The following is a 25,804-nucleotide window of genomic DNA, read 5'->3' on the forward strand; positions in this document are numbered from 1 at the left end:
GAATTTGGTCTAATTATATGATGGAGTACATGGGCTTGTCAGTCTGATCCAAAGAAATGGGAGGAAGATACACATGATTATCTTTTCCCACCAGAATTTGAGATGAGAATGAGATGAATCTCTGTTGCTCTTTGGCTTCGATCCCTCAACAAAGGAATAGAAAAAAATATGAAGTAGAGCAGATCTTCAGTAGGAACTATTGAAAAAATGTTTTGGCCAAGTTGAAGGATGCCTTTCTCTGACCATCCCTTAAAGAGGATTATTCAGTCTGAATGTGAGGAGCCAGCGAAGAAAAAACACCTTGGATAGGAAATGTCTAAATGTTACCATTTTTTACAAAGGATATGCAGCTCACAAAGATTGGCACACTAGTAACAACCCTCACCAAAGACATTTAAGGAGATGCTGACTTCCTGAGGAACAGACATATACAGTGGGTTCCCTAAGAGAATTATGAAACTTTTGCGGTGGCTCTTCAGGCTTCAGTCTCTTCCTCATCCTTCATTAGGATTATAGTCATCTAGGTAAATCATGTCAATGAACTTGATGAAGAGCAAAGAGCTCCTTTCCTTCTGATGTGACCATAAAAAAACAGAAATAAATTTATTTTTAAAGTGGGGAAATCACTGATCAGGATGTCAGACCTTCTTTGTACATCATAAAAAAAGCATAAAATGGGCACAGACTGAATATTTGTTCCTACACTGCAACTCACCTTTGAAGGAATGCGCTAATAATCATGTGTTTGATAGCTTTTCCCTGATGACTTTGTCAGGCTTTTTGATTTTATGCTAGCTTTGCCCTTTCTTTCTGAAATCATAGTTTTGTTGATAGTTCAGGAAGAGTACTTGGATCATTGTCCCTGAAGGCAGACTTTAGAGTGACATGTCCCCTGAATGTCAACTTTAGTGCTGTCACTGGGGCCAGAGGTATAGACTGAGCTATCTAGTGGAGATTGTTTATATGGTTTTACCATGAGAGAATGAATCAGCAGACAAAAAAAAAGTCATTTTTCGTTGATCAATTAGATATAAAGAACACCCAAGAACAAAATCCATTGTTTTTAGCTTGGAATGTTTATAATACTGGTATCTATGTGTGTGCTAATACAGTATATCCATACATTTCTAGGATACAGGAATAAAGTACAGGTGCATACACAATCTGGTTCTTGGGAGTGAAGAACTTCTAAGTCTTCAAACCAAAAATAAATATTCAGTTAATTTTAGTTAATATATGACCTCTTTCATCCTTTTATTGTTTTTATTTATCTTCACACTGTACATAATGTTGCTTCACTCTATACTGATGGCTCTTGTTCAGTATTCCATTGAAATATGATTAGCTTAGCAACATTCACTCTTGGAGATTTAAGTTCTTCTTCGAGTGCTTGCTCATATCCATTCCATTAGGTGTGCGCGCGCCGCGTGCACGATCGTCGGAAGATTTTCTACCCTAGCAACACCGTCGGGTCAGCTGTGGAGCCCCCTAGAGTGGCGCCTCCATGGCGCTGAATATATACCCCAGCCGACCCGGCGCCCCCTCAGTTCCTTCTTACCGCCCCTGACGGTCGTTGGAACTGTGGAGCTCGGCATAGCTGTCCTCCACTCTCCCTAGCTTAGTTAGTTATTCGCAGTTGTAGTTATAGTTATAGTTCTAGTGTTTATAGTTATAGTTTTTAAAGTTGTTCTAGTTGTTATAGTAGTCCAGGGGATTAAGGGGGTCGTCTCCCCCTTTCTTCCCCGGCCGCGGGCCCGGGCTCATGCCCAACGCTCCCGGCTTCAAGCAGTGCGCCTCCTGCGCTAAGCCTATGCCCACGAGCGACCCGCACGACTCCTGTCTGAAGTGCCTGGGAGAGTCCCACCAAACAGATAAGTGCAAGATCTGTAAGGCCTTCAGACCAAGGACCAAGAAAGAACGGGACTTTCGGCTCCGGCAACTCCTGATGGAGGCGGCACTTAGTCCGGACACTCCCTCTACAAGCCAAGCCCCGGCACCTAGCGCCTCGGTGCGCAGTGCCCCGGCAGCACCGGCCATGCCGACCACGCGAGTGGTGTCGGACAAGCCGCCCCGGCACCGGACCTCGTCGGCACCGCAACAAGTGCCTCGACACCGGTCATTATCCCCGGGGCATAAAAAAGCCCATAAGACAGGGGCCTCTGTGCCGAAGACGCCGGCTCCCCCAGTGCCGGGGGTAGAGCCGAGTCTGCCGGTGGAGCACCGAAAACAGGTGCCTCCAGCACTGTCGACTCCGGCGCCGAGGCCGTTGAGTCCGGTGCAGATAGCGTCTCCACCGAGACCGGCGGTGATACAACTCCCGTCGACTCCAGAGACCTTCACGGCGGCGAGAGACTTGATAGCTCTCACGGAGCCGGCACCGCCTCAACCACCGGCACCGACGGCACCGTTGACTCGCCCGGTCCAGTCGAGGGGGAAACCTGCCTTGATGCGCCCTCCATCGCAAGGGCTGGAACCTCGGCACCGGTCCAGGTCCCGAAGCAGGTCCCCACGCCGCTCGCAGTCCCGGCACCGAATATCACCTCGGCACCGGTCGTACTCGCAGCCAATATCTTCGTCACGGCACCGCTCTACGTCTCGGCACCGCTATGATCGTCGGCACCGATCAACGTCGAGACGTAGTTCTCGGCACCGCCACGGTCGACGCTCGACGTCGAGAGGCCGCTCCCGGCACCGGGCATACTCCAGGTCTTCGTCGAGGTCCAGATCCAGCTCCCGGCACCGACGAGGTCATCGGCACCGATCGCGGTCCCGGCACCGTTCGCCGGCACCGCGTAGAGATAGATCATCTCCGGACCGGCACCGTGCGGCACCGCAGCTTACGGGAATCGTTCCGTCTCTCTCGGCACCGCCATGGCCATCAAGATCGGTGTCTCGCTCCTCCGAAGACCTGTCGAGATCGGCATACCCCCCTCAAGGGCAAGCCGAGGAACGGGACTTGGGCCATTGGCAGGAGATGACAGAGGACCATTCTCATGGCCCATCTCACTGGTCGTTTTGGACCCCGTGGACGTACCACCAGGAGCAAGGGGCTCCAATACCCTCGACCTCTCGCTCGGGTCACTCCGTTAGAAGGGCCCCGGAGTCTACCATCTCTCGGCCTCCGCCAGGGGGCATGGAGGCTTCCGTGTCCACGCCACCCGACACCATGGACCCAAGCACAGGTGATGCTCCGGCCCAGGAGCAGGGGGACCAGGACCCTCCCTTGGATCCTGTACCACCGGAGGCATCTTCCTCTTCCTCTCCGGATGAGGCAGTGGCGGGCACATCATGTACAGGTCCTCCTCCGCTAGATCTTCGGGCTCACCAGGATCTCCTGCGTAGGATGGCCCGTAATATGGACCTGCAAGCGGAGGAGATAGTGGAGGTGCAGGACCCTATCGTGAACATCCTCGGAGCGGATGCCCCATCGAGGGTGGCGTTACCCCTGATCCGCACGATACAGGCCAATGCAGATACGATATGGCAAACTCCTGCCTCTATCCCACCCACAGCGAGAGGGGTGGAAAGGAAATACTTTGTCCCGTCTAAGGACTACGGGTACTTGTATACCCACCCCCAACCGTGTTCACTGGTGGTGGCATCAGTGAACGCAAGAGAGCGCCACGGTCAGCAGGCTGCAGCGCCTAAATCAAAGGAGGCTAAGCGACTCGATTTGTTTGGCCGTAAAGTTTACTCAGCCGGAGGGCTGCAACTTAGAGCGGCGAACCAGCAGGCGCTCCTGAGCCGCTACAACTTTAACTCCTGGAACTCTATGGGGAAGTTTAAGGAGTTGGTTCCCCAAGAGTCCAGGGAAGAGTTTGGAGCCATGGTAGAGGAGGGTAAGAAGGTGGCTCGGACCTCCTTGCAGGCCTCCTTGGACATAGCGGACTCGGCTGCGAGGACCCTGGCTTCGGGTATCGCTATGCGAAGGATCTCCTGGCTTCAGGTTTCGGGTTTGCCTCCTGAGCTGCAGCAAACCCTACAGGATCTGCCCTTTGAGGGACATGGATTGTTCTCAGACAAGACGGACTCTCGCCTGCAGAGTCTCAAGGACTCGAGAACAATCATGCGCTCCCTGGGGATGCATGTTGCGGGCCCTCAGCGCAGACCATTTAGGCCACAGCCTCAGCGCTTCTAACCCCCCCCCCCCCCCCGCCTCGTCAGAGACAGGACTCGACCCGGAGGCGAGGGCGAGGTGGTAGGAGAAGGTGGTCCGGCCCTCAACCAGGCCAGAACCAGGGGCCACCTAGACCACCTTCAGGCCCCAGGCAGAACTTTTGAAGGTGCGGTCGAGGACGGCGCCCCAGTCATCCCCCAGGATCCAGCCCCCTCCTTCCGGGATCGACTCTCCCACTTCCACCGTGCTTGGTCCCTTATAACTTCGGACCGTTGGGTCCTCCGCACGGTGGAGAGGGGATACGCTATCCAGTTTTCTTCTATCCCCCCCTCCCACCCCCCTTCCCCGTCCCTCTTCAGGGACCCTTCTCACGAGCAACTTCTTATACAGGAGGTTTCTACGCTCCTGGCCCTGGGGGCCATAGAGAAGGTTCCGATAGAGTTAAGGGGCAGGGGATTTTATTCCCGTTACTTCCTGATCCCCAAGTCCAAAGGAGGTCTGCGGCCCATCTTGGACTTGCGCGGACTCAACAAATTCGTAGTAAAGTTGAAGTTCCGCATGGTCTCTTTGGGGGCCATTATCCCTTCCCTCGATCCTGGAGACTGGTTCGCCGCCCTCGACATGAAAGACGCATACTTTCACATCACAATTTACCCACCTCACAGACGCTTCCTCCGATTCGTGGTAAACACGGTGCACTACCAATTTGCAGTCCTTCCCTTCGGCCTATCCTCGGCCCCAAGAGCGTTCACGAAATGTATGGCTGTTGTGGCAGCGTACCTTCGTCGACAAGGGATACAGGTGTTCCCGTACCTAGACGACTGGCTGGTACGCGGTCGCACCAAGGAGCAAGTTCAAGCTCACGTCCACATAATACTGCACACATTCAACGAGTTGGGCATCCTACTCAACAAGGACAAATCCACTCTAGAACCTACCCAGAGAATAGAATTCATCGGCGCAGTTCTAGACTCCAGACGTGCACAAGCCATCCTGCCAGACAACCGCTTTGGCACCATCAAGAACCTCATTCAAGGGCTCAAGGCCTTCCCAACTACCACGGTGAGGTCGTGCCTCACCCTGCTGGGTCACATGGCTTCCTGCACGTACGTAACCAGGCATGCCAGACTTCGGCTTCGCCCACTTCAAACCTGGGTGTCATCAATATACCGCCCACATCGGGACAGCCTGAACATGGTGGTCACGGTCCCGAACTCGGTCCTGACCTCCCTCACCTGGTGGCTAGATCACAATGTGGTCTGCGAGGGGATGCCTTTTCACACCCCACAACCCTCTCTGCACCTGGTCACAGACGCTTCATCTCTGGGTTGGGGCGCCCATCTCAACGAACACCATACCCAGGGCCTGTGGACTGCACCCCAGTTAGCCCTGCATATCAATGTTCGGGAACTGATGGCGGTACGACTGGCGTGCCAAGCATTTCTCAATCTCCTACGTGGCCGTTGTGTGTTAGTTCTCATCGACAACAACACGGCCATGTTTTACATCAACAAGCAAGGAGGAGCACGTTCGTCAATTCTATGCCAAGAGGCCATTCGTCTGTGGGACTTCTGCATCGCCCACTCAATCCATCTCACGGCATCGTTCCTCCCTGGAGTCCAGAACACTCTAGCAGACCGACTCAGCAGGTCCTTCCGGACGCACAAGTGGTCTATCCGTCCGGACATCATACATTCCATCTTCCAGAAGTGGGGATTTCCCCAGATAGACCTGTTTGCATCTCGAGACAACAGGAAGTGCCACGTGTTCTGCTCCCTACAAGGTCGAGCTCCGGGCTCCCTCTCGGATGCGTTTCTCCTTCCTTGGAAAGACCAACTGTTTTATGCCTTTCCTCCGTTTCCTCTGGTCCACAAGGTACTGCTCAAATTGCGCAGAGACCAGGCACAGGTAATTCTGATCGCTCCAGCGTGGCCGAGACAACATTGGTATACCACACTGTTGGAACTCACGGTTCAGACACCGATCCCGCTTCCATTATGTCCGGATCTCATCTCTCAGGACCACGGCCGGCTGCGTCACCCCGACCTGCAATCACTCCACCTCACAGCGTGGCTGCTCCATGGTTCACCCAGGCAGAGCAGCAATGCTCGCACTCTGTCCAACAGATTCTGCTGAGCAGTAGGAAGCCCTCAACACGCACCACGTACCTGGCCAAGTGGAAGCGGTTCTCCTGTTGGTGCGAACAACGAGCCACGTCCCCGTTGCAGGCACCCATTCCTCTCATTTTGGAATATCTCCTCTCCCTAAAACAGCAGGGGTTGGCGATATCTTCAATTAGAGTTCACCTGGCCGCTATATCGGCTTTTCACCCAGGGGAACTCGCGTCCTCGGTATTCTCTAACCCGATGGTCGTTAGATTCCTCAAGGGCTTAGACCGGATGTACCCACAACAACGTCAGCCCATCCCGACGTGGGACCTCAACCTGGTTCCCTCCAAGCTCACAGGTCCTCCATTCGAGCCACTGGCCACCTGTTCACTTCTGTACCTATCATGGAAGACAGCCTTCCTCGTAGCCATCACCTCAGCAAGGCGCGTTTCTGAACTCAGGGCGCTTACATCTGAGCCCCCTTACACAGTTTTTCATAAGGATAAAGTGCAGCTTCGTCCACATCCTGCCTTTCTCCCTAAGGTGGTTTCTCCTTTTCATATCAACCAGGATATATTTCTCCCGGTCTTTTATCCCAAACCACATGCCACTCGCCAGGATCAACGTTTGCATTCCCTGGACGTACGAAGGGCCCTGGCCTTCTATATTGACCGCACAAAGCACTTTAGAAAGACGACGCAACTCTTCGTTGCAGTGGCCGACCGAATGAAAGGCTCACCGGTCTCCTCACAACGCCTATCCTCCTGGATTACGTCTTGCATCCGGACTTGCTATGACCTGGCAGGTGTCTCAGCACCGCACCTCACCGCTCACTCCACGAGGGCCCAAGCCTCCTCGACTGCTTTCCTGGCACATGTTCCGATACAGGACATTTGTAGAGCGGCGGTTTGGTCATCAGTCCACACGTTTACAGCTCACTATGCACTAGTGCAGCAGTCCAGGGACGATGCTGCATTCGGGTCAGCGGTTTTGCACACAGCAATGTCTCACTCCGACCCCAACACCTAAGTTGGGCTTGGGAGTCACCTAATGGAATGGATATGAGCAAGCACTCGAAGAAGAAAAGACGGTTACTCACCGTTGTAACTGTTGTTCTTCGAGATGTGTTGCTCATATCCATTCCAAACCCGCCCCCCGTCCCCACTGTCGGAGTAGCCGGCAAGAAGGAACTGAGGGGGCGCCGGGTCGGCTGGGGTATATATTCAGCGCCATGGAGGCGCCACTCTAGGGGGCTCCACAGCCGACCCGACGGTGTTGCTAGGGTAGAAAATCTTCCGACGATCGTGCACGCGGCGCGCGCACACCTAATGGAATGGATATGAGCAACACATCTCGAAGAACAACAGTTACAACGGTGAGTAACCGTCTTTTCCATGGGCTCATCTCTATCATAGATGTTTGCCTTTTGGAAGAATGAGATGACTTATCTGGGGAGAATAATTCAAGTAATAGGCCATGAAATAATTTTCCCACCTTTTTTACAATTTAAATTTTCATTGTGCATTGAATTATTCTTGTGTTTATTTAATTAAATAGGACACTACTATACTTCTCTTTTCCTAAATTGAATATTAACTAAATGGTTTTCATACTTTTTTTCAGCTTTTTAATTTACTTTCTTTGACTGCAAATCCCTTGCAAGGAAAGTTCCAGAACCAGTTTAAAGACGAGGCTATCCACAGACTCTTGAAAGCGGTCCCTGATGCAGTTAGAGATCATAGAGTTAGGTAAAGAAGGGAAAAAACTAATGCTATTTTAGTTCATTTTAGGTTTAATATTATGAATGCTTTTGGGGTGTGCACATGATTAGCATTAATGCAGAACAGTTTACAGTGTCTATTTTTGGAAATTTTTTTACAATCACATCTAATGTAATAATTTTTTAAAATGAGAAACTGAAACCCCGTTATGAAACACTGAAACCCATCTTAAATTTTGTATTTCCTAACATTTAGGTTCCTTACTGTACAAACTCAATATTGCATTACGTAGTTTGGATGCTTCCAAGTTTTTAACAGAGGCCACTGGTACAGTATATACACAATAAACTTTATCTATATCATCAGTGGATAATGTGACCCTATTGTTGCCTTCTCCATCAGATAATTTCTGACAAGGTTAAGGACTTCTGTTGAGAATGACAAATGCTTTAAAAATTGAGGTTTCTTCTGACTAGAAGCACCCCACATACACTCTATGATATTTTAGAAAAGAAGATATTTTAGAGCATGGCAGGGACTTCTGGCTCTTAAATGCATCTGTTCTTCCCCTGGCCAAGGTGGGAGATTTTTTATTAAGTGTCCCTCCAGGGATTTGAGTATTCTTTTCACATCCCACACTCAACTTCCTGACAAACAGTTGCTATATAAGGCATTGATTGAGAGGATTTTTACTTAGTTATATTATGTGTATATTTATTCTTAATCAAATATATGAATAAAATATAACTGAGTGGAAAATCCTCTCCCTCATCTCATCATGAGATAAAAGGAAAATGGGAAACTTAGGAAGAAAGGCCAAGTCGTCTGCCTCATTGGCCTTGCATATACCAAATTACAAGGCCATTCTGTTGAAATACAGTTATGCTGTTTGGGAGAATTTATCCCTTTTAGAGGCATGAGCACAGGAGGCACAGGAAATCTTGTGATTAAGGTACCGGACTTTGTCTAAACTAGGAAAATTTGCACTGGTGGAACTATACCAATGTGGTTATATCAGTACAAAACTAATATAGATATGCTATACTAATGCAACGCACAGCTTTCATTGTGCAATTTACCCTAGTAATTTACTAAATTGCACAAGTGAAAGGGCCATCTCACTCCATTGCAGCACATCAACACTGAGGGTTTGTATCCATGTAGTTACACCAGTGCAAAAACCTAGTTTAGATAGGGCCTGAAGGCCTGGGTTCTATTCCCATCCCTTTCACAGAATTTGTGTGATTTTTTTTTTTTTTTTTTTTTTTTAAGCAAGTCAATCATAGCCTCATTTTCGGAGGTACTGAGCAACTGGAGTTTCTATTGGCTTCAGCTGCAGTTATGGGTGATCAATATCTCTAAAAATCAAGTCTCTAATGCAGTGGTGGGCAACCTGCGGCCTGTGGGCCACACATGGCCCATCTTGGTAATCCACTGATGGGCCGCCAGATAGTTTGTTTACATTTGCATAACCGCCCACAGCTCCCAGTCGCCACGGTTCGCCATTCCTGGCCAATCGGAGCTGTGGGAAGCAGCAGCCAGGCCCGCGCCACTTCCCACAGCTCCCGATAGCCAGGAACAGCGAACCGCGGCCACTGGGAGCTGCAGGCAGCCATGCAAGTGTAAACAAAAGGGTCTGGCTGGCCACCAGCGGTTTATTTTGATAGGCCGCAGGTTGCCGATCACAGAACTAGAGTCTTCTGGTATAAGAGTAGGGTTTTCAGATGGGTGTTCTCCAGGAAAGGCTTTCAGATTTTAAATTCACTCCATATTTGGTCTGAAATAAACTTGACTCTGTTAATGTAGGATTTTGGTGAGGGAGCAGTGAGGTAATGGCTTATCTTTTTGCCTTTTGCATGGTGGTGTTTGGAATATGCATTTTTGATTGGCTGTTAATTTTCTGGCTTTTGACGGCTGCTGGGTTTTATTTCTTCTTGTACTTTTAAAATTATTTCAAAGGCTGCAGGGGCCCAGGATAGGTGTGCTTACCTTTCTTATTATAAATCTAAAAACAAACAAGCTGTGATGCTTGTCATGTACATATCCACCTTACATAAAGGGTGGCTAGTGATTAGAGGGCAGAGTTAAAGTACACCTCTACCCCGATATAACGCTGTCCTCGGGAGCCAAAAAATCTTACCTCATTATAGGTGAAACCATGCTATATTGAACTTGCTTTGATCCACTGGAGTGCGCAGCCCCACCCCCCGGAGCACTGCTTTATTGCATTATGTCCGAATTTGTGTTATATCGGGGTAGAGGTGTAGTTTGATGTACCATAACTGCATTTCCATATTTTCCAACATTTGGGATGTTTTTGAAATAGTAACCTTAACTTTGAATTTCCTGCCTGCAGCCATTTGATTTTTAAAATTACAATGATTTACTAAAGATTTTTTTTTTAATTTAAAGTATTCATACCAATTTGCTGCTTTAATTACAGTCTTGTGAAGTGCTTTGCCTGGAAATATGCATCACTTTACTGACACACATGCATGCATGTGTGTGTTTGTGTTTGCCTATTAGAGTTTAGACAACTGCTTTATTTATGAAAAATAAATTTGCCACTTTTTTTTCTTTTTGTGACTCGTGCAATAATATGTATAGTTCCTATGCAGCCTTTGGTGACCTAGAAGTGTTTTTACATGGTCTTGGTCTAGAACACATAACAGAGTTATTAAAGGTAAGATTAATGTAGTGAAATTGCATATTTTAAAAATAGTTTGTAAATTATTAAATGCGCTTCATACTACTATGACCCTTAGATTTTTCGGTGTTAGATTGTATACTTTTGTCAAGTCACATTTTAATGCATTTATTTGAAAATAAATGAGAAAATTGTATCTGAAATGCTACATGTAAAATTTGTTTAAGTGATAGTCATAGAGTTTAAGGCCAAAAGGGACCACCAGATCATCTAGTCTGACCACCGACACGACCCAGCATCCGCACACTAAATACAACAACCAAAATTAGACAAAAGTATTACAGCCCACAGTAGACTAGACTATTACATGCCATAGCAGAGATTTGGAGGGACCAAGGTGCAGTGCCAGAGGACCCTGCAGTGACAGGGAATTGATTGAGATATAGCCAAATAATCGTGACAATGACCCAGACCCCATGCTGAAGAAGAAGGTAAAATACTCAAAGGTCACTACCACTGCCAGTTTAGCCTGGGGGAAAATTCCTTCCTGACCCCATATGTAGCAATTGGTTAGACTCTAAGCATGTAAGGTAGAACAAGACAGCCAAGCACCTGAGAGAGAGAATGCTCGGTGCCACCTCAGAGCTATGGCCATCCCAGTCCAATGTCCCATCTGCAGCCGTGACATCCATGATACTTCAGAGGAAGAAGATTAAATACACGCACGTACCTGTGCGTGCTCTCTATTTATTGAGGGAGGCAGGGGAAATCCCTTCCTGACACCTGTTGGTGGCTGGCTGAAACCCTGAAGCATGAGCTTTAGGAACTGAAGACAAATCGGAAGTGAGACCTGCCTCCCTACATCACAAGCAACCCTGTTATATAATCCAACTTCTTATTGTCCTTAAATCTAATTAAGTTGTTTTCCTCCCACTGCTCCCCATAGAAGGCTGTTCCAGAAACTCACCTCTCTGATGATTAGAAACCTTTTTCTAATGTCCAGCCTGAATTTGTTCATGGCCAGTTTACACCCATTTATTCTTGTGCCAACATGCTCCTATAGTTTATACAGCCCTTCACCCTCCCTAGCATTTACCCCGATGTATTTATGAAGAGCAGCCATAGCCCTGCTTAGCCTTCCTTTGTGAAACTAAATAAGCCAAAAGGTTGCTCTCTAGTTATGACACTCACTCACTCACACTCTCTCTCTCTTTTCCAAGTCACTCAAGCACTGCTCCTGCAAAAGCTGCCCAGGCAGATCTCCCCCCGCCTCCCACCATAGTGGCTGGGGGAAGGCACACCAGGATCGAGGGTCCCCCATTGCCCCATTGGCAAGTCAGAGCAGGGGAAGGAGGAGGCCCTCTGTGGTCCCATTGGCCAGTCAGAGCAAGGGTGTTCCTCTGATTATTACTGTAGTTTTTTTAGCAGACTAGCGATTAAAACTTCCAAGGAATTGAGGCTTAGGTATATGCATTAGATATTTTTAGTATTATGAATACATCTGAGAAATTTTACAATGCCCCTTTGATAATTAACCTGTATAGCTACATTTCTAACTTTTTTCTTCATAGTCTTTCTTCTAAATTTCCATATTTGCTAAGTGAAAACTTTTGTTTCATACAGGAAAATGATATAGCTTTAAGACAGCTTTTGACCATGAGAAAAGATGATTTTACACAGGTCAGTTTAATGTTTTAGAACTCTTTCTAATTTATTTTCACTTCATTTATATTCCTTTGTTTGTTTGTATATCTTTATGAAAATTTTTCGAGGGAAAAATAAGGGGATCAATAACTTTTTCTCTCAGAAATCCTGATGAATTCTTATTTGCTTTCAAGATCTTGGCATCTGAATGTAGACTGCCCTTTGTACACTATTTTAAAGATCAATCTGTGGGGTATATCATCAGGCAGATCCTAGAGTTTGAGACCAGTCTAATGCAATTTTTGAGCTGTTACCATTCCTTCATTTTAGCTTACATTTTATTAATTAGAACTGCCATATGATGACTAAAAGTTTGTTATCTAAGTAATGTAATATCTTGTTGATTATTCGGCTAGCCATAAATCAGTGCTGTTTTTTAAAGAATGGTAAAAGTAGTGTGTGTGTATGTATGGTGTTAATGCTTTATTTTTTAAGCCAACTAGCTAAATACATAACAACTACACTTTAAAAAGACAAATAAGCTTAATTGCTACTCTAGATTTGTAAACGCAGCATGGGATCTGAGTTGGAGTCTAGGTTATTTTCTACATGTGTGCTGTTACCAGTTATAAAAATAGTGTGGGCCAAATTGTGCCCTCAGTTATACTTGTGGGATCATGCTGTCTTCAGTGGGCATGCAAGAAGTCTAACTTAAAACCCCATTATAAAAATGGGGAAAATAAGGTTTTCAGAAATAATTGACTTGTCCAAAGTCAGAGTGAGTGGAAAAGGCAGGAGTGGAACCAAGGTCTCTTGACTCCCAGGGATCATCTACTTTTTCAGTTATAATTGAGTTGGGGTACTCAGTGTCTACATGATTGTTTCCTGACCCAATTACAACATACAGCACAGTGCCAGTTTGTAGTTTAGGTGGTTCTTCAGCTAAGCACTTGTAGTGCTCACATTCCAATAAGCATAATACGCGAAGGCAGTTAAGATGAAGTCTATAAAATAGAATTGTATGTAACCAGGCTAGGGGATAGCCATCTAGTAACTAGATCAGTGTAGTCTGGTGCCCTATCATCATGGTTCTACAAGTGTCAGCCATCTTGAATTGTTAATTGAGTACACTTCTTGAAACTTATATTTTACGGTAGATATTAATCTAGTTCTTTCGGAGCTCCCTGTGTGTATTTCACTGTGAGTATGTTTGTGCTCCCTGTGCTTGAGACCAGTGAATTCTTGCAAGTAGTGTCTTTTGGTCTGCACCTGTGCCCCTGCTCTCCTTGTGCTCTGCACTGAGGGCATAAGGGGCAGGGCAGACTGACCATCTTTCCAGTTCCTTCTTACCACTACATGGTCTGAGTCAGACTCCTCCATTGTCCAGAACTGATCCTTTCTCTTCTTCCTGTAAATACTCAGTTTTATATTATTCATACCTCATTGTTAGTGTTATCATAGTTCAAGTTAGCTAGAATTAGAATCCCACCACAGGACTTAGATCAGTCGTGGGCACCCTGCAGCCCGCGGGCCGCACACAGCCCATCAGGGTAGTCCGCTGCCGGGCTGCCAGACAGTTTGTTTACCGCGGCCTCTGGAAGCTGCGGGCAGCCGTGCAAATGTAAACAAACTGTATGGTGGCTTGCCTGCAGATTACCCTGATGGGCCGCAGGTTGTCCACCACTGCTCAACAGAGAATGGCAAAAGAGTTCCAGATCTCCTTAGAAGAGTACCAGGACCCTCAGCATAAGCTCCTAAATATCCGACAAGCTCCATCTGGCTTGCTCTCCTGGTAAATGAAGCCATACTAGAGTCGGCAAGGGCTGTGTGGCATATGCCAGGCCAACTGTGCCCCTACCCCTAAGAGGGCAGAGAAGTGATACGTTGTCCTGCCTAAGGGAGCAGAATTCTTTTTCACTCACACTGCCCCAAACTCCAGGGTGGTCCATGCAGCCACTGGCAGTAGCACCCAAGGGTCTTCCTTAAAGATGAGGCCAAGTGTATCAACCTTATGGGAAAATGGTCTTAACATTTACCAGCCTGCATTTTAGGATCTCAAATTATCAAGCTCTTCTCGCCATATATTATCACCTTAACTATTCTAAGTTCCTTGACAGATTCAATTTCAAGCCTTTATTGATGAGGCTAGCAACCATTTTAGCTATACCAGCGAGTTTCTCCCCCCATACTACCTTCCCCATCTCTTTTCACAAACTGCTGTCATGAGGGAATTCTGCAAGGTTGGCTCTGGTCAAAAGGTATTCTGAGCAAACACAGCATGAATACCATAGTTACAATTCCCACCGAAGTGAGTGCATCCCTGGTGCGGTGGAGAGACCCTGGATAGGTGTGTGTAGGAATTTCCTTTCTATCCCCCACACCCGACAAGACAATAATTACGGACTCTTCCCTGATAGTCTGTGGAGCCACATAGACAATCACACAGCATAAGACATTTAGACACCTTGGGAAGCCAGAATACACATAAATCTTCTGGAACTAAGAGCAGTACGAGAATCTTGCAAAGCATTACTACCATTCATACAATCCCAGCACATCCTGATAATGTCAGACAATGTAACTACTGTTTTCTATATGAACAAGCAGGGAGGGGGCACACACAGTCACCCTTGGGATAGAAGCGGTCAGTTTATGTCTCTCATAAGTTGATAGCTATTACCCAGATGCATATAGATACTTTATGCCACCTGGAATTCTCTTTAAAAGAATTTTATATTATTTTCCAAATATCCAGAGGTCATACATGGAAATTCCAAATGATTAGCATGTGTCTATAAAAGAATAGTAGACACTTACAAATTTGTATATGCTTTTTGGTGTCATTATGTTAGTTTTTTTTTTCTTGGGGGGGCAAGACTATGGTAAACATCTAGGTTGCTGTTTACAATTGTACTCTAAACAGTCTTGTGGTCTTTGTCATTTTCAATGTACTTTTAGTTAACAAGATAAGCTGGTTTGGGTTAGGTCAGTAGCTGGATTAGACCTCTCAGGAACACCTAGGTTCTACAGGAAATGGTGCTGATGATTCATTAGGTGACTTTCTTCCTGTTGAGTTAATACTGAACCAGTATGATGATATGGAGCATTTTACTGCTGGAGGTGCCTCAGATGACACCTAAAACAGAGGCCCTAGTTATTTGTGATTATTGAAAATCCTATGGCAGGTTTTACAAATATCCCATTTTGGCCAAGTGCCAATGTGAGTAATTACATTCTGTCTACCTATGTTTCCTGTGCAATTTCAATTAGGCATTCTTCACTTCCAGTCTAATTATGTAGTGGTACTGTGCATTATTAAACAGTTGCCATACTTCACCTTCAGTAGTTTGGCTATATTGTAGAGTTAGTTGAAGTGACCCTAAATGTACTTTTTTAGTAAGTTTTTAAGTCTGTAAAGTGTTTGGGACCCTCCATGATGAAAGGTTCTATGCTGCTGTATGTATAAATAATTATATTTTGTGTACTTCTAAAATTTAATAAACTAGCTTTTTAGCTTTTTTAATTCTATTGTCTGTTTTAAACATTACACAATTATGTATTTAAAATAACTTTTTTATTTAGATTGGGATTACAAATACCAGAGACCAACAGAAAATCCTAGATGCTGTTAAAGAGCTGCAGGTGGAAGAAGTAAAATTTGGAGAGTTGCCTGAAGTGATGAACTTAGAATTCAGGTAAAATGTCATCTTTCAGTTACATAAATATATATTGAGAATATGGTTGCAGTGTTTACTATAGCACAAAGATGTAATTCTTTGAAACAGAGTATCATGTTACATGTGCTAGTAGCAGGACTCAGCCTTAAATTATGAAAGATGGTGGCAAACACTGAGGAACACCAGTGTTACAATAATTCAGATCATGTAGTTGCCCATTATAGGGATCTGTGTTTCTTGAGGGCTAAGTTGCTGTTACTTTCTGTGATGATGTTGCCATCACTTTGATTGAATATGTGAGATCCTCCTCACCTATCTGGATGCAGTATGTTTTTTTCTCTCTTCTTCTATCTTGTGTGCGGGAAGGCTTTCCCAGCTGTTCTCCTGCTGCACAAGAAACAGCTACAGCTTGCATCTCTGACTGAGATGTCAGTTTTCTTCCAGCCTCAGTGAGCTCCAAAATAAAATGGAGCAGAGGAAAACCAAAAAAAAAAAGACTAAAGAAAAATTATTTTTCCCCTGTTCCATTTTATTCTTCTAAATATATTTTTCTTCTATATTTATCTAATCTATACCTATATATAGCTAGAATAGGAGCTGAAAAAAAACCTACTATAATATTGTTGTCCTCCATTCCACTCCAGAGCATTCATCAGCATAGCTGCTCTGCACTTCCTGCTTCTCCCTCCCACCTCAGCCCTGTGCAGAGCTATCACAGCTAGGGCTGAGAGCCAGGTCAGAAATGTGTCTGAACAGCCTCACTCTAATTCAGCAGTACCTCAAGGACAAGTACAGTGGTTCCCAAATCTACCTCCAAAGGTCAAGAACACTTGCGCTTTTGGTCTGTTAGGATCATCACAAAAACAATAGTTGTAATTGCAGTGGTCCTCAGGAAGGCAAGGGAGATCTGCATAATTCCCTACCTGAATGACAAACTGGTTTGGGCCAAACTATTCCGCAGAGACTTGGGAGACATAAAGACTCTGACAATATTCAGTGAACTTGGCATGTGTCAAATCAATAAAACAGCTCTTTATCTCTAAGGTGCTATGCCATCTCAGAGCAGTAATAAAACAAGATAGAAAACAAGTCATTTTTCCCCTGAGGGAGCCCTTAAGATGGAGGCAAGCTGTGGTGTGAATATACCCTGCACTAGCCTACCAAGGACTAAGTTTTCCCTGTGGACCCTGCTGATGCTCATTAACAGTTTGTTAACGTGCTTTGATCGAGTCCTCTTTGAAAAAGAACTAATCAAAGTGCATTCTTCTTCCTGTCGAAGGTAGAGCTTGCCAAGCCAATTGACAGCAGCCTCCTCAGCTAAGTGTAGCGCCCTCAGACCACCATCAAATCTGGTCAGAGTGCAGTCATCAGTAATGGGTGACATTGTCTGTCTTTGGCCACAGCTGCATGTGGGATCTTCTCGTTGGCTGCAGGTATGAAGGCTGGCTGCACATTGACCCTGGCCCATACAAAATCAGTTCAGAAAGGCCCATGAGCGGTGTGGCAAATCAAGCCAGGTACACACGTGGTCAGGTCATTTATAAGAAACTGGTTTCTGACATCAGCTGCAGGCCATTCTTCATGCTGCATCAATATCACAAAAATCTGGGCAGGGCTAATGTGTAAATAGCCATGTGTTTGGAAGTTGCTCTTCATTGACCACTCGCGTGAAGAACTGCACCAACCATGCGTGCAGTCCTGAGGTGCTTCAGGAACTCTAGCAATACGTTGTCATAGCCAGCAAGAGTGCCACTCCTAATACCACTCAGAATTTTGTCTAGCTTGGTGGCTGTGAACAGCTCTCTATATTGCCAAGTGGCATCTCTCAGATGGAACCTCTGCCATTCTTCATGAATTTGTCTGACATGCTTCTCATTTGGGGCCTTTGACACATACAGCAGATGACTGGCAGCTTGATTTGGCATGACAGGTGGTGGCTTAGGGGTGGTGGTTGCTGAGCTGTGCTGAGACAATGAATCAAATTCCAGCATTTCTGATTTGAGCGAGAATTCTAGATTCTGAGTCATCACTTCCCATCATGCCTGTCTAGTCATCCAGTGACTCAGTTATCTGGTCAGCAATATATGGATCATCAGAGAATTCATACTGACTGAACAGTTTAGCACATTCAGCCTCAAGGCACAGCATGTAGACTGGATGGTAGCTGCGCAGTACGGATGCACAGGCAGCTTCAAAGATGGCTCCTCAACACTCACTGAAAGCTTCATTGACCGGGATGCATGATGGTATGGAGACAAAACTTTTTTCTAGAGTATCTGAATGTAATGTAAAATGGACCAGTGTTCTCGTCATGCATCCTGTGTGTATCTGGTTCATATCGGGGAAATTGATGATCCAATCAGCAGATCGCATTCAAAGTGCTTTCTAGGGGCTGAATCTGAGTCACTGTAAAACAACATTCCTGATGCAATTCCATCCCCCAGCGTTGGAGCCATCAGGCTAGTCCTGAGAATACTGCAGCTCAACACTGAGGGATTCTCGAAAGCCACATGCAGCATTTTCTGCAATCAGAGCACATTAATGAACTGTTAATATGTGTCAGCATGGGCCACACAGACAGTATGTATATTTCTGTACTAAATGCCACAGAAGACTGACTCTTCTTCAAGCATACACAGAAGAGCTCGAAAGCTTCTCTTTCTCACCAACAGAAGTTGATCCAATAAAAGATATTACCTCACCCACCTTCTCTCTCTAATACCCTGAGGCCAGCATAACTACAACAAGACCACATACAATCTTCTTCAAAGGTTAATTTAAGGAGCATGAGTTTAAGAGAATTAAGTTCAATTAGGCTTCATGTATTTTATTCTAAAAGCAAATAGTGCTGCCAAAGAAATGCTGTATTTTTTAAAATAAATTTATTTGGGCAGATTATCCTTAAAATATAAATTATGAAGAATTGAGTGGAAAATAAAAAAAATGAACAGTCTACTGGCTATCTAGAAAAGGAGTCTAAAATATAGATAATCTGTTCCCCACTACAGATTTTTAATTAAATAACATGCTAAATATGTGAAATGCACAAAATGTATGTTATTAGCTCAATGGGTGTACCTATAAACCTTATTGTAGCTTTCTGTGTTTTCATGAGTTAAAAGAAATAATAAAGCTTAATGTAGCTTTCCATGTGTTCATGAATTACAAGAAACAAAGCACTAATTCAGGGTCGTGAGGTATACAAAATATGACACAAATTCAATTATTAGAAGTGTTGCACTTTTTAAATAAAACTGTTAGACACATGTATTCTAGGAATCTGACCTTGTGGTTAAATCACAGGCTATGTTTACATGCTGTTATATAAAGATTTTGCTTCCCATTTGTTCAAAGTCATTCTAAAAGGAGGAATATTAGTCATTAAGTCATAGAAAAACTAACATAGTAGAAAATGTTGAACTGATTGATTATAAACTCCCACAGGGTCTCTTGCACTGTTTAGCAACTCATGTTTTAACTTTTTTCTTTTGCATTCTAAAGAAATATGATACCTTTATTTTTCTGAAAATCTGAATTCCTGTTAGGGGTGCAAGGGAAAGTGTCAGTGCAACAGCTATCTCTGTATGCAACATGACTTAATTAAAGTGTTACGGGTTTTTCTATTTCTGCTGAAGTTCAATCTAATAATCATTCCCACTATTTGAATAATTTTAACAGATTCGGTAATGGTAAGTGTTGTACTTGGTTTTATGCCTTGTCATATTTTGTTTTAGACATGATGGAAAGAGATTCTCAACAAAATAAAAATAATTAGTATTCATTTGTGGCAAAGCACAAAGAATGTCATCATTGATTCCAGCCATTTATAAAGTTTATCTTCTGGGTGGAAAGAAGTCCCTATGATAGACTTGCTTGACAGGTGCTCAACATGCATGAGAAACTTTCAAACTGCTCTCTAGTTAGGATCATTTTATTTAGTCCAAAATTTGTATCAAAAATAAACGTTTACTTAAAATTAACGGGTTATTTTTCTGTAAAAAGCCATTCCAGAAGGATTAAAAGTCAGCAATTTACCAAATAAAACTAGATAATAGTTTTTGTTTTGCTCCCCTTCCTTCCATCCCTCTCCCACCTTCATCAAAAAGTAAACAAAATTCTCATCTTTTTAAAATATATTTTTAACAGAGATGCTGAAAGCTCCACCTTTTTATATTAAGCATTACAGAAGTCTTACAACAATAAACTGTATTGCGTACCACCAACCACACTCTGACCAGTACATGCAACTTACTGCAATAGTGTGACCAAGGTCAAATGGGCTCATGCGAAAAAATTAATTCTGTGAAATACCAGACAACAGAATATAAATATAGACCTAATATTTACAAAAATATAATTTTCAAAATGAACAGAATACTGTGCACTTAGTAAGACTTCAATTACATTTCTATGTTTCTACTGGAACTTGGAACACACATGCTTGAAGTGGACCAGAACAGTGTTTCAGTATTTTTCTCATACCATAGTTCCTTCCATACTGCTTCCACGCTATATGATTTGATGGTGAAATGTGTGAATGTTGCACTGTGCCTTGGCTTAGAACTCAGCTTCCAGCAACCCAGGCGGGAGGTGGGTGTTGGAAATATGAATATGGTAAGGTTTGAAATACCATCCATCATCATTTTTAACCTTAACATTGTTTTAGATGTAGGAGCTGTGTGTCTTATACTGCTTTAGATGGTATTGATTTCCTCAGATGTAGCATGGAAATCACAGAACCCTGACTTACTCTACAGTCATTCTAAAGTAGCATACCGTATAGAGGATAAGTGTGTACCAGCCTTGGATATTAATATAATATTAGCAAACTAGTTAAGAAAAGATGACCGATAGCCCTTTTGCAGTTCCTTGTCCTTTCACCAGCAGAAGTGGTCCCAGAACATGCGCTATATATTTTTTGCCCCTTCATATAATTTGTTAGCTAGGCTTAGTAAATCTTTTAGAGAAAAGGTTTTGTTCAGATCGCCCGAGAGGTTCTTGTGATAGAGAAATGGCATCATTGGATCATCAGATACCTCCATGTTTGTCCTGTATGGCATTCCCCCCCAAGAAGCAGAAGTGAGCAGCGGTTGTTCTACTGTAGGCTGAGACTCTGGAGTCTTGGGTGTTGGGTGCTTATGGATCATTCTTTGGATAGAGTTCCTAAAAAGATGCAAGCTTTCTGATCTACATCTGGTTTTGTTGTATGCTGAAAGTGGGAAGAAAAAAAACAAGTCAGATGGGGACAGAGTAAGGGGCTGGGGGTTCTAAGAAGAAAAAGTTATGTGAGCATTCAGATCAGTGCTCTTGGAGACCTTAATGCAACCACCCTTCAGTACCATCTTCTCACTTGTATTTGAACAGTAAGTGAAAGTTTCCTTCAGATTGGAGAGCCTCAGGTCTTTCCCAAGGTCACTTAGAGAAATTCAGTACAGAAGGTGTGCCAGATCCAGGGCTAGAGCAGCACTGTTGGATACCCCCCACTCCTCCATCCACCACATTTTAGATTGGATACCTCACTTTACCCTGTGTTCAGCCTCTTAATGCTGGTCAGAATCCCCATAGAAAATTAGGGTTGGAAGAGACCTCAGGAGGCCATCTAATCCAACTCCCTGCTCAAAGCAGGACCAACCCCAACTAAATCATCCCAGCCAGAGCTTTGTCAAGCTGGGCCTTAAAAACCTCTTAAGGATGGAAATTTCACCACCTCCCTAGGTAACCCATTCCAGTGCTTCACCACTCTCCTAGTGAAATAGTTTTTCCTAATATCCAATCTAGACCTCCCCCACTGCAACTTGAGACCATTGCTCCTTGTTCTCTCATATGCCACCACTGACAACAGCCTAGCTCCATCCTCTTTGGAACCCCCCTTCAGGTAATTGAAGGCTGCTATCAAATTCCCCCTTACGCTTCTCTTCTGCAGACTAAATAACCCCAGTTCCTTCAGCTTCTCCTCATAAGTCATGTGCCCCAGCCCCCTAATCATTTTCATTGCCTTCCACTGGACTCTCTCCAATTTGTCTACATCCTTTCTGGAGTGGAGGGCCCAAAACTGGACACAGTACTCCAGATGTGGCTTCACTGGTGCCAAACAGAGGGGAATAATCACTTCCCTCGATCTGCTGGCAATGCTCCTACTGATGCAATTCAATATGCCGTTCACATTCTTGGCAGCAAGGGCACACCATGGACTCATATCCAGCTTCTCATCCACTGTAATCTCCGGGTCCTTTTCTGCAGAACTGCCACTTAGCCAGTCAGTCCCCAGCCTGTAGCAGTGCATGGGATTCTTCTGTCTTAAGTGCAGGACTCTGCACTTGTCCTTGTTGAACTTCATCAGATTTCTTTTGGCCCAATCCTCCAGTTTGTCTAGGTCACTCTGGACCTTATCCCTACCTCTCCTCCCCACTTAGTGTCATCTGCGAACTTGCTGAGGGTGCAATCCATCCCAGCATCCAGATCATTAATGAAGATGTTGAACAAAACTTACTCCTGGGGCACTCCACTCGATACCAGCTAGACAACAAGCTGTTGATCACTACCTGTTAATCCCGACGATCTAGCCAGCTTTCTATCCACCGTATAGTCCATTCATCCAATCCATACTTCTTTAACTTGCTGTCAAGAATACTGTTGGAGACTGTATCAAAAGCTTTGCTAAAGTCAAGATATATCATGTCCACCGCTTTCCCCTCATCCACAGAGCCAGTTCTCATCGTAGAAGGCAATCAGGTTGATCAGGCATGACTTGCCCTTGGTGAATCCATGTTGACTGTTCCTAATCACCTTCCTCTCCTCCAAGTGCTTCAAAATGGATTCCTTGAGGACCTGCTACATGATTTTTCCAGGGACAGAGGTGAGGCTGACCGATCTGTAGTTCCCCGGATTCTCCTTCTTCCCATTTTTAAAGATGAGCACTATATTTGCCATTTTCCAATCGTGCCTGATTGCCACGAGTTTTCAAAGATAATGGCCAGTGGCTCTGCAATCACATCAGCCAACTCCCTCAGCACCCTTGGATGCATTGCATTGTCCAGCTTTTCTAAATACATCTCTACCACGATATAACGCAGTCCTCGGGAGCCAAAACAATTCACCGTGTTATAGGTGAGGCCGCGTTATATCAGGGTAGGGAGAGGAACCACTCCCCGCCCCAGCTCACCTCCGCTCTGCCTCCGCCTCCTCCCTGAACGCGCCACCGCTCCGCTTCTCCCTCCCTCCCTTCCAGGCTTGCCACGCCAATCAGCTGTTTGGCCCGGCAAGCCTGGAAGGGGGGGGGAGAGGCAGAGTAGCGGCAGCGCTCTCGGGAGGAGGCGGAGATGAGCTGGAGCAGGGATCGGTTCCTCTGGGCCCTCCGTTACTTGCTGCGGTCCTCCCCCAACACCCCCCAGCCCAGCTCATCTCCGCTCCGCCTCCTCCCACGAGCATGCTGCAGCTCCACTTCTCCTCCCTCCCAGGCTTGCTGCGCCAATCAGCTGTTTGGCGCGACAAGTCTGGGAGGGAAGAGAAGCGGAGCTGCGGCACGCTCGTGGGAGGAGGAGGCAGAGCGGAGGTGAGCTGGGGCGGGGAGTGGTTCCTCTGCACCGCCCTCCCCCCCCACACACACTTGCTGCAGCCTTGCTAAAGATTTAGGGGCTTTTGAACTGTTCAGACTTTCAAACTTGTTTTTAATAGCTACAGTGTTCTAGATAACTATTTTTATGGGGAAATAGATAAGCTTACTGAATTTTAGTACATGTAGAGCTCTATGGGAAGTTGTGCATTTATAATAATAAAATATTACTTTGTTTCTTAATTAAATTGCATATCTTATTATCTTATTTTGTTTTTATAGTGGCGATGAGTTCCTCAATTTTCTTCTGAAACTGAATAGACAGTGTGGTCATCTTACAACTGCTGTGCAAAATACAGTTAGCCAGTTACCCGCAAACTCTCACAAGGTATTCAACAAAGGAAAATGAAGACTGATTTGGGACAGGGTGGGAGGATTATGAGTTTAGCTACTAATAAATGAGAAAATGAACAGTGTTGGACGTCCATATACAACTTTCTCCTTTTTCATACAGTTTATGTAAACTAGAATAGCATTCTTGCCAGTAGTACTGTACCTTGAAATACCACTTTAAGTTACAACATTTTTTAAAAAATCTTAAGTCAATCAAATTTTTAAGAAGAAAAAAAATTCTGTTCCTTTCTGCTTGTGCTGATAAGAGTTTAAATATTTAAATGAAAAGTTCCAGAAATGGCAGGGGAAGGCTGAAACGCAACAGTATGTGCCATGTCACGCACAAACCATTTAATTGGAAATGTAGGGTGTTGTGTTTTAAAAATAATCTTTGTGTTTTGATTTTATCACAACAATATTTAAAATATCAAAATATTTAAAAAGTAGAGAATATTTTGTAAGGTTAGACTGTCTTAATTGCTTTCCTCGCTTTGTTTACACCTCTGGAGAAGCATAGAAATATATATTGTTTGTCTAAATAGTCTGATTATCTTGAGCTTGCATAATGTTTTCGGGGGGCCTTCAGGCCTACCAGTTGACCGATGTGAGGTAAGATGACATTTTGAATAACTGGTTTGATCTATTAAATTGTGTAAGTGATCTAAGTTGAACTATGTACTATGCCAGTCTCTCAATCGATTTCATACTGTACAGAGATAAGCATTTTACAGAAATTGTTGTTCATGTTTTAATAACAATTATATAAAGATCAGAAGTCTTTTTCCAAAATTTAAGTAACATTGTAAAACTTCTAATAGATAGTACTCGAGTGGGGTCCACCCCAGAGCTTCACTAAAGTTTGTGAGGACTTGGTTTGCAGTGTTGAAGATTTGGGTGAAGAAGTTAGCAAACTAAAGGACCTCATGCAAAAGGTGGGTATGTGTCTTAATGAATATACTAAACAAAATGCCATAAACAGATTTCTTATAAACAAATTCTGTACATACTGCCCCATCAGCTAAGTGGTGGCACATCAGACTGCCACAGAAAGGATCTTTAAAACTGTAGTTAGAACACCTGCAAAGGGAAGTAGTTGCAAGATATGAGGCGGTAGAGTGATTATATTTCCCAAAGAGAAAATGGAACACTGCATGGAGCTGGGCCCCAGGCCCAAGCCGCCACCTGAGCCCACCACCACCACTCCCCATGCAGGGGCAGGCAGGGCTTGGGCGAGAAGCAACGCACATACTAGATAGGGCGACCGTATTTCCCAAAGGCTGAGGCTGGCATCGCTGGCCACACACACTCCCACCCATTCCTCCACACCCTGATTTTTTGACAAAAGTGAGCATTTGTCCCGTTTTGCTCTTGCCAACTGATCGAGTTGGCAAGAGCAAACAGGACAAATGCCCACTTTTGAAAGAAAAAGAAAAAAAGTTGGTACGGCTGGGACAGGGCTTTAAAAAGGGACTGTCCTGACCAAAGCAGGACATATTGTCACCCTATGTGGAGGCAGCAGGGAATTGGGGTTGAGAGGTGCTTTGCATCACTCAGCAGTGAATCATCTGGACAATTCCAAAACAGTGCTGACAGCCTCTATAGGACTCTGTAGCCATCCCTTTTGTACTGAAAGGCAGAGATGAGTGAAACCGGAGGGAGAGGAAAGGACGCTAAAAATGGGGGAATATCCTTATGCTCCTTAAGAGCTATTGCAGTATAAATCCATTCTGTGAACACATAATTAAGGTATTGTATGGAAATATTGACTCATGAGGAAGATGTTAGGGTTTTATGTGATGGAATAGGAGGCAATCCAGATATGTCTGTAGAGGTGTCAAAAGAAAAGGGTGGGAGAGGTCAATGCTAGATGTTAACACTACATCACTCACACTCAAACCAACATAATGACAAGCTCTTGTCAGACAAGATCACTTTAAGTAATAAG

The 25,804-nt window shown here is 44.7% G+C and overlaps 1 protein-coding gene across 1 annotated transcript in view; it reads left to right on the forward strand.

The window, feature by feature from the left end:
• The window catches only part of ASZ1 (ankyrin repeat, SAM and basic leucine zipper domain containing 1), a 104,238-nt gene that overhangs the window by 76,335 nt on the left and 2,099 nt on the right, over nt 1-25,804 (forward strand). The window contains exons 7-12 of the mRNA XM_054016184.1: nt 7,849-7,973; nt 10,554-10,629; nt 12,217-12,273; nt 15,820-15,932; nt 23,749-23,854; nt 24,678-24,791. Of these exons, the coding sequence (XP_053872159.1) occupies nt 7,849-7,973; nt 10,554-10,629; nt 12,217-12,273; nt 15,820-15,932; nt 23,749-23,854; nt 24,678-24,791 (591 nt within the window). The remainder of the gene's footprint in view (nt 1-7,848; nt 7,974-10,553; nt 10,630-12,216; nt 12,274-15,819; nt 15,933-23,748; nt 23,855-24,677; nt 24,792-25,804) is intronic.

Source organism: Malaclemys terrapin, chromosome 1 (genome assembly GCF_027887155.1).
Source record: "Malaclemys terrapin pileata isolate rMalTer1 chromosome 1, rMalTer1.hap1, whole genome shotgun sequence".
In the NCBI taxonomy this organism is placed as follows: Eukaryota; Metazoa; Chordata; order Testudines; family Emydidae; genus Malaclemys; species Malaclemys terrapin.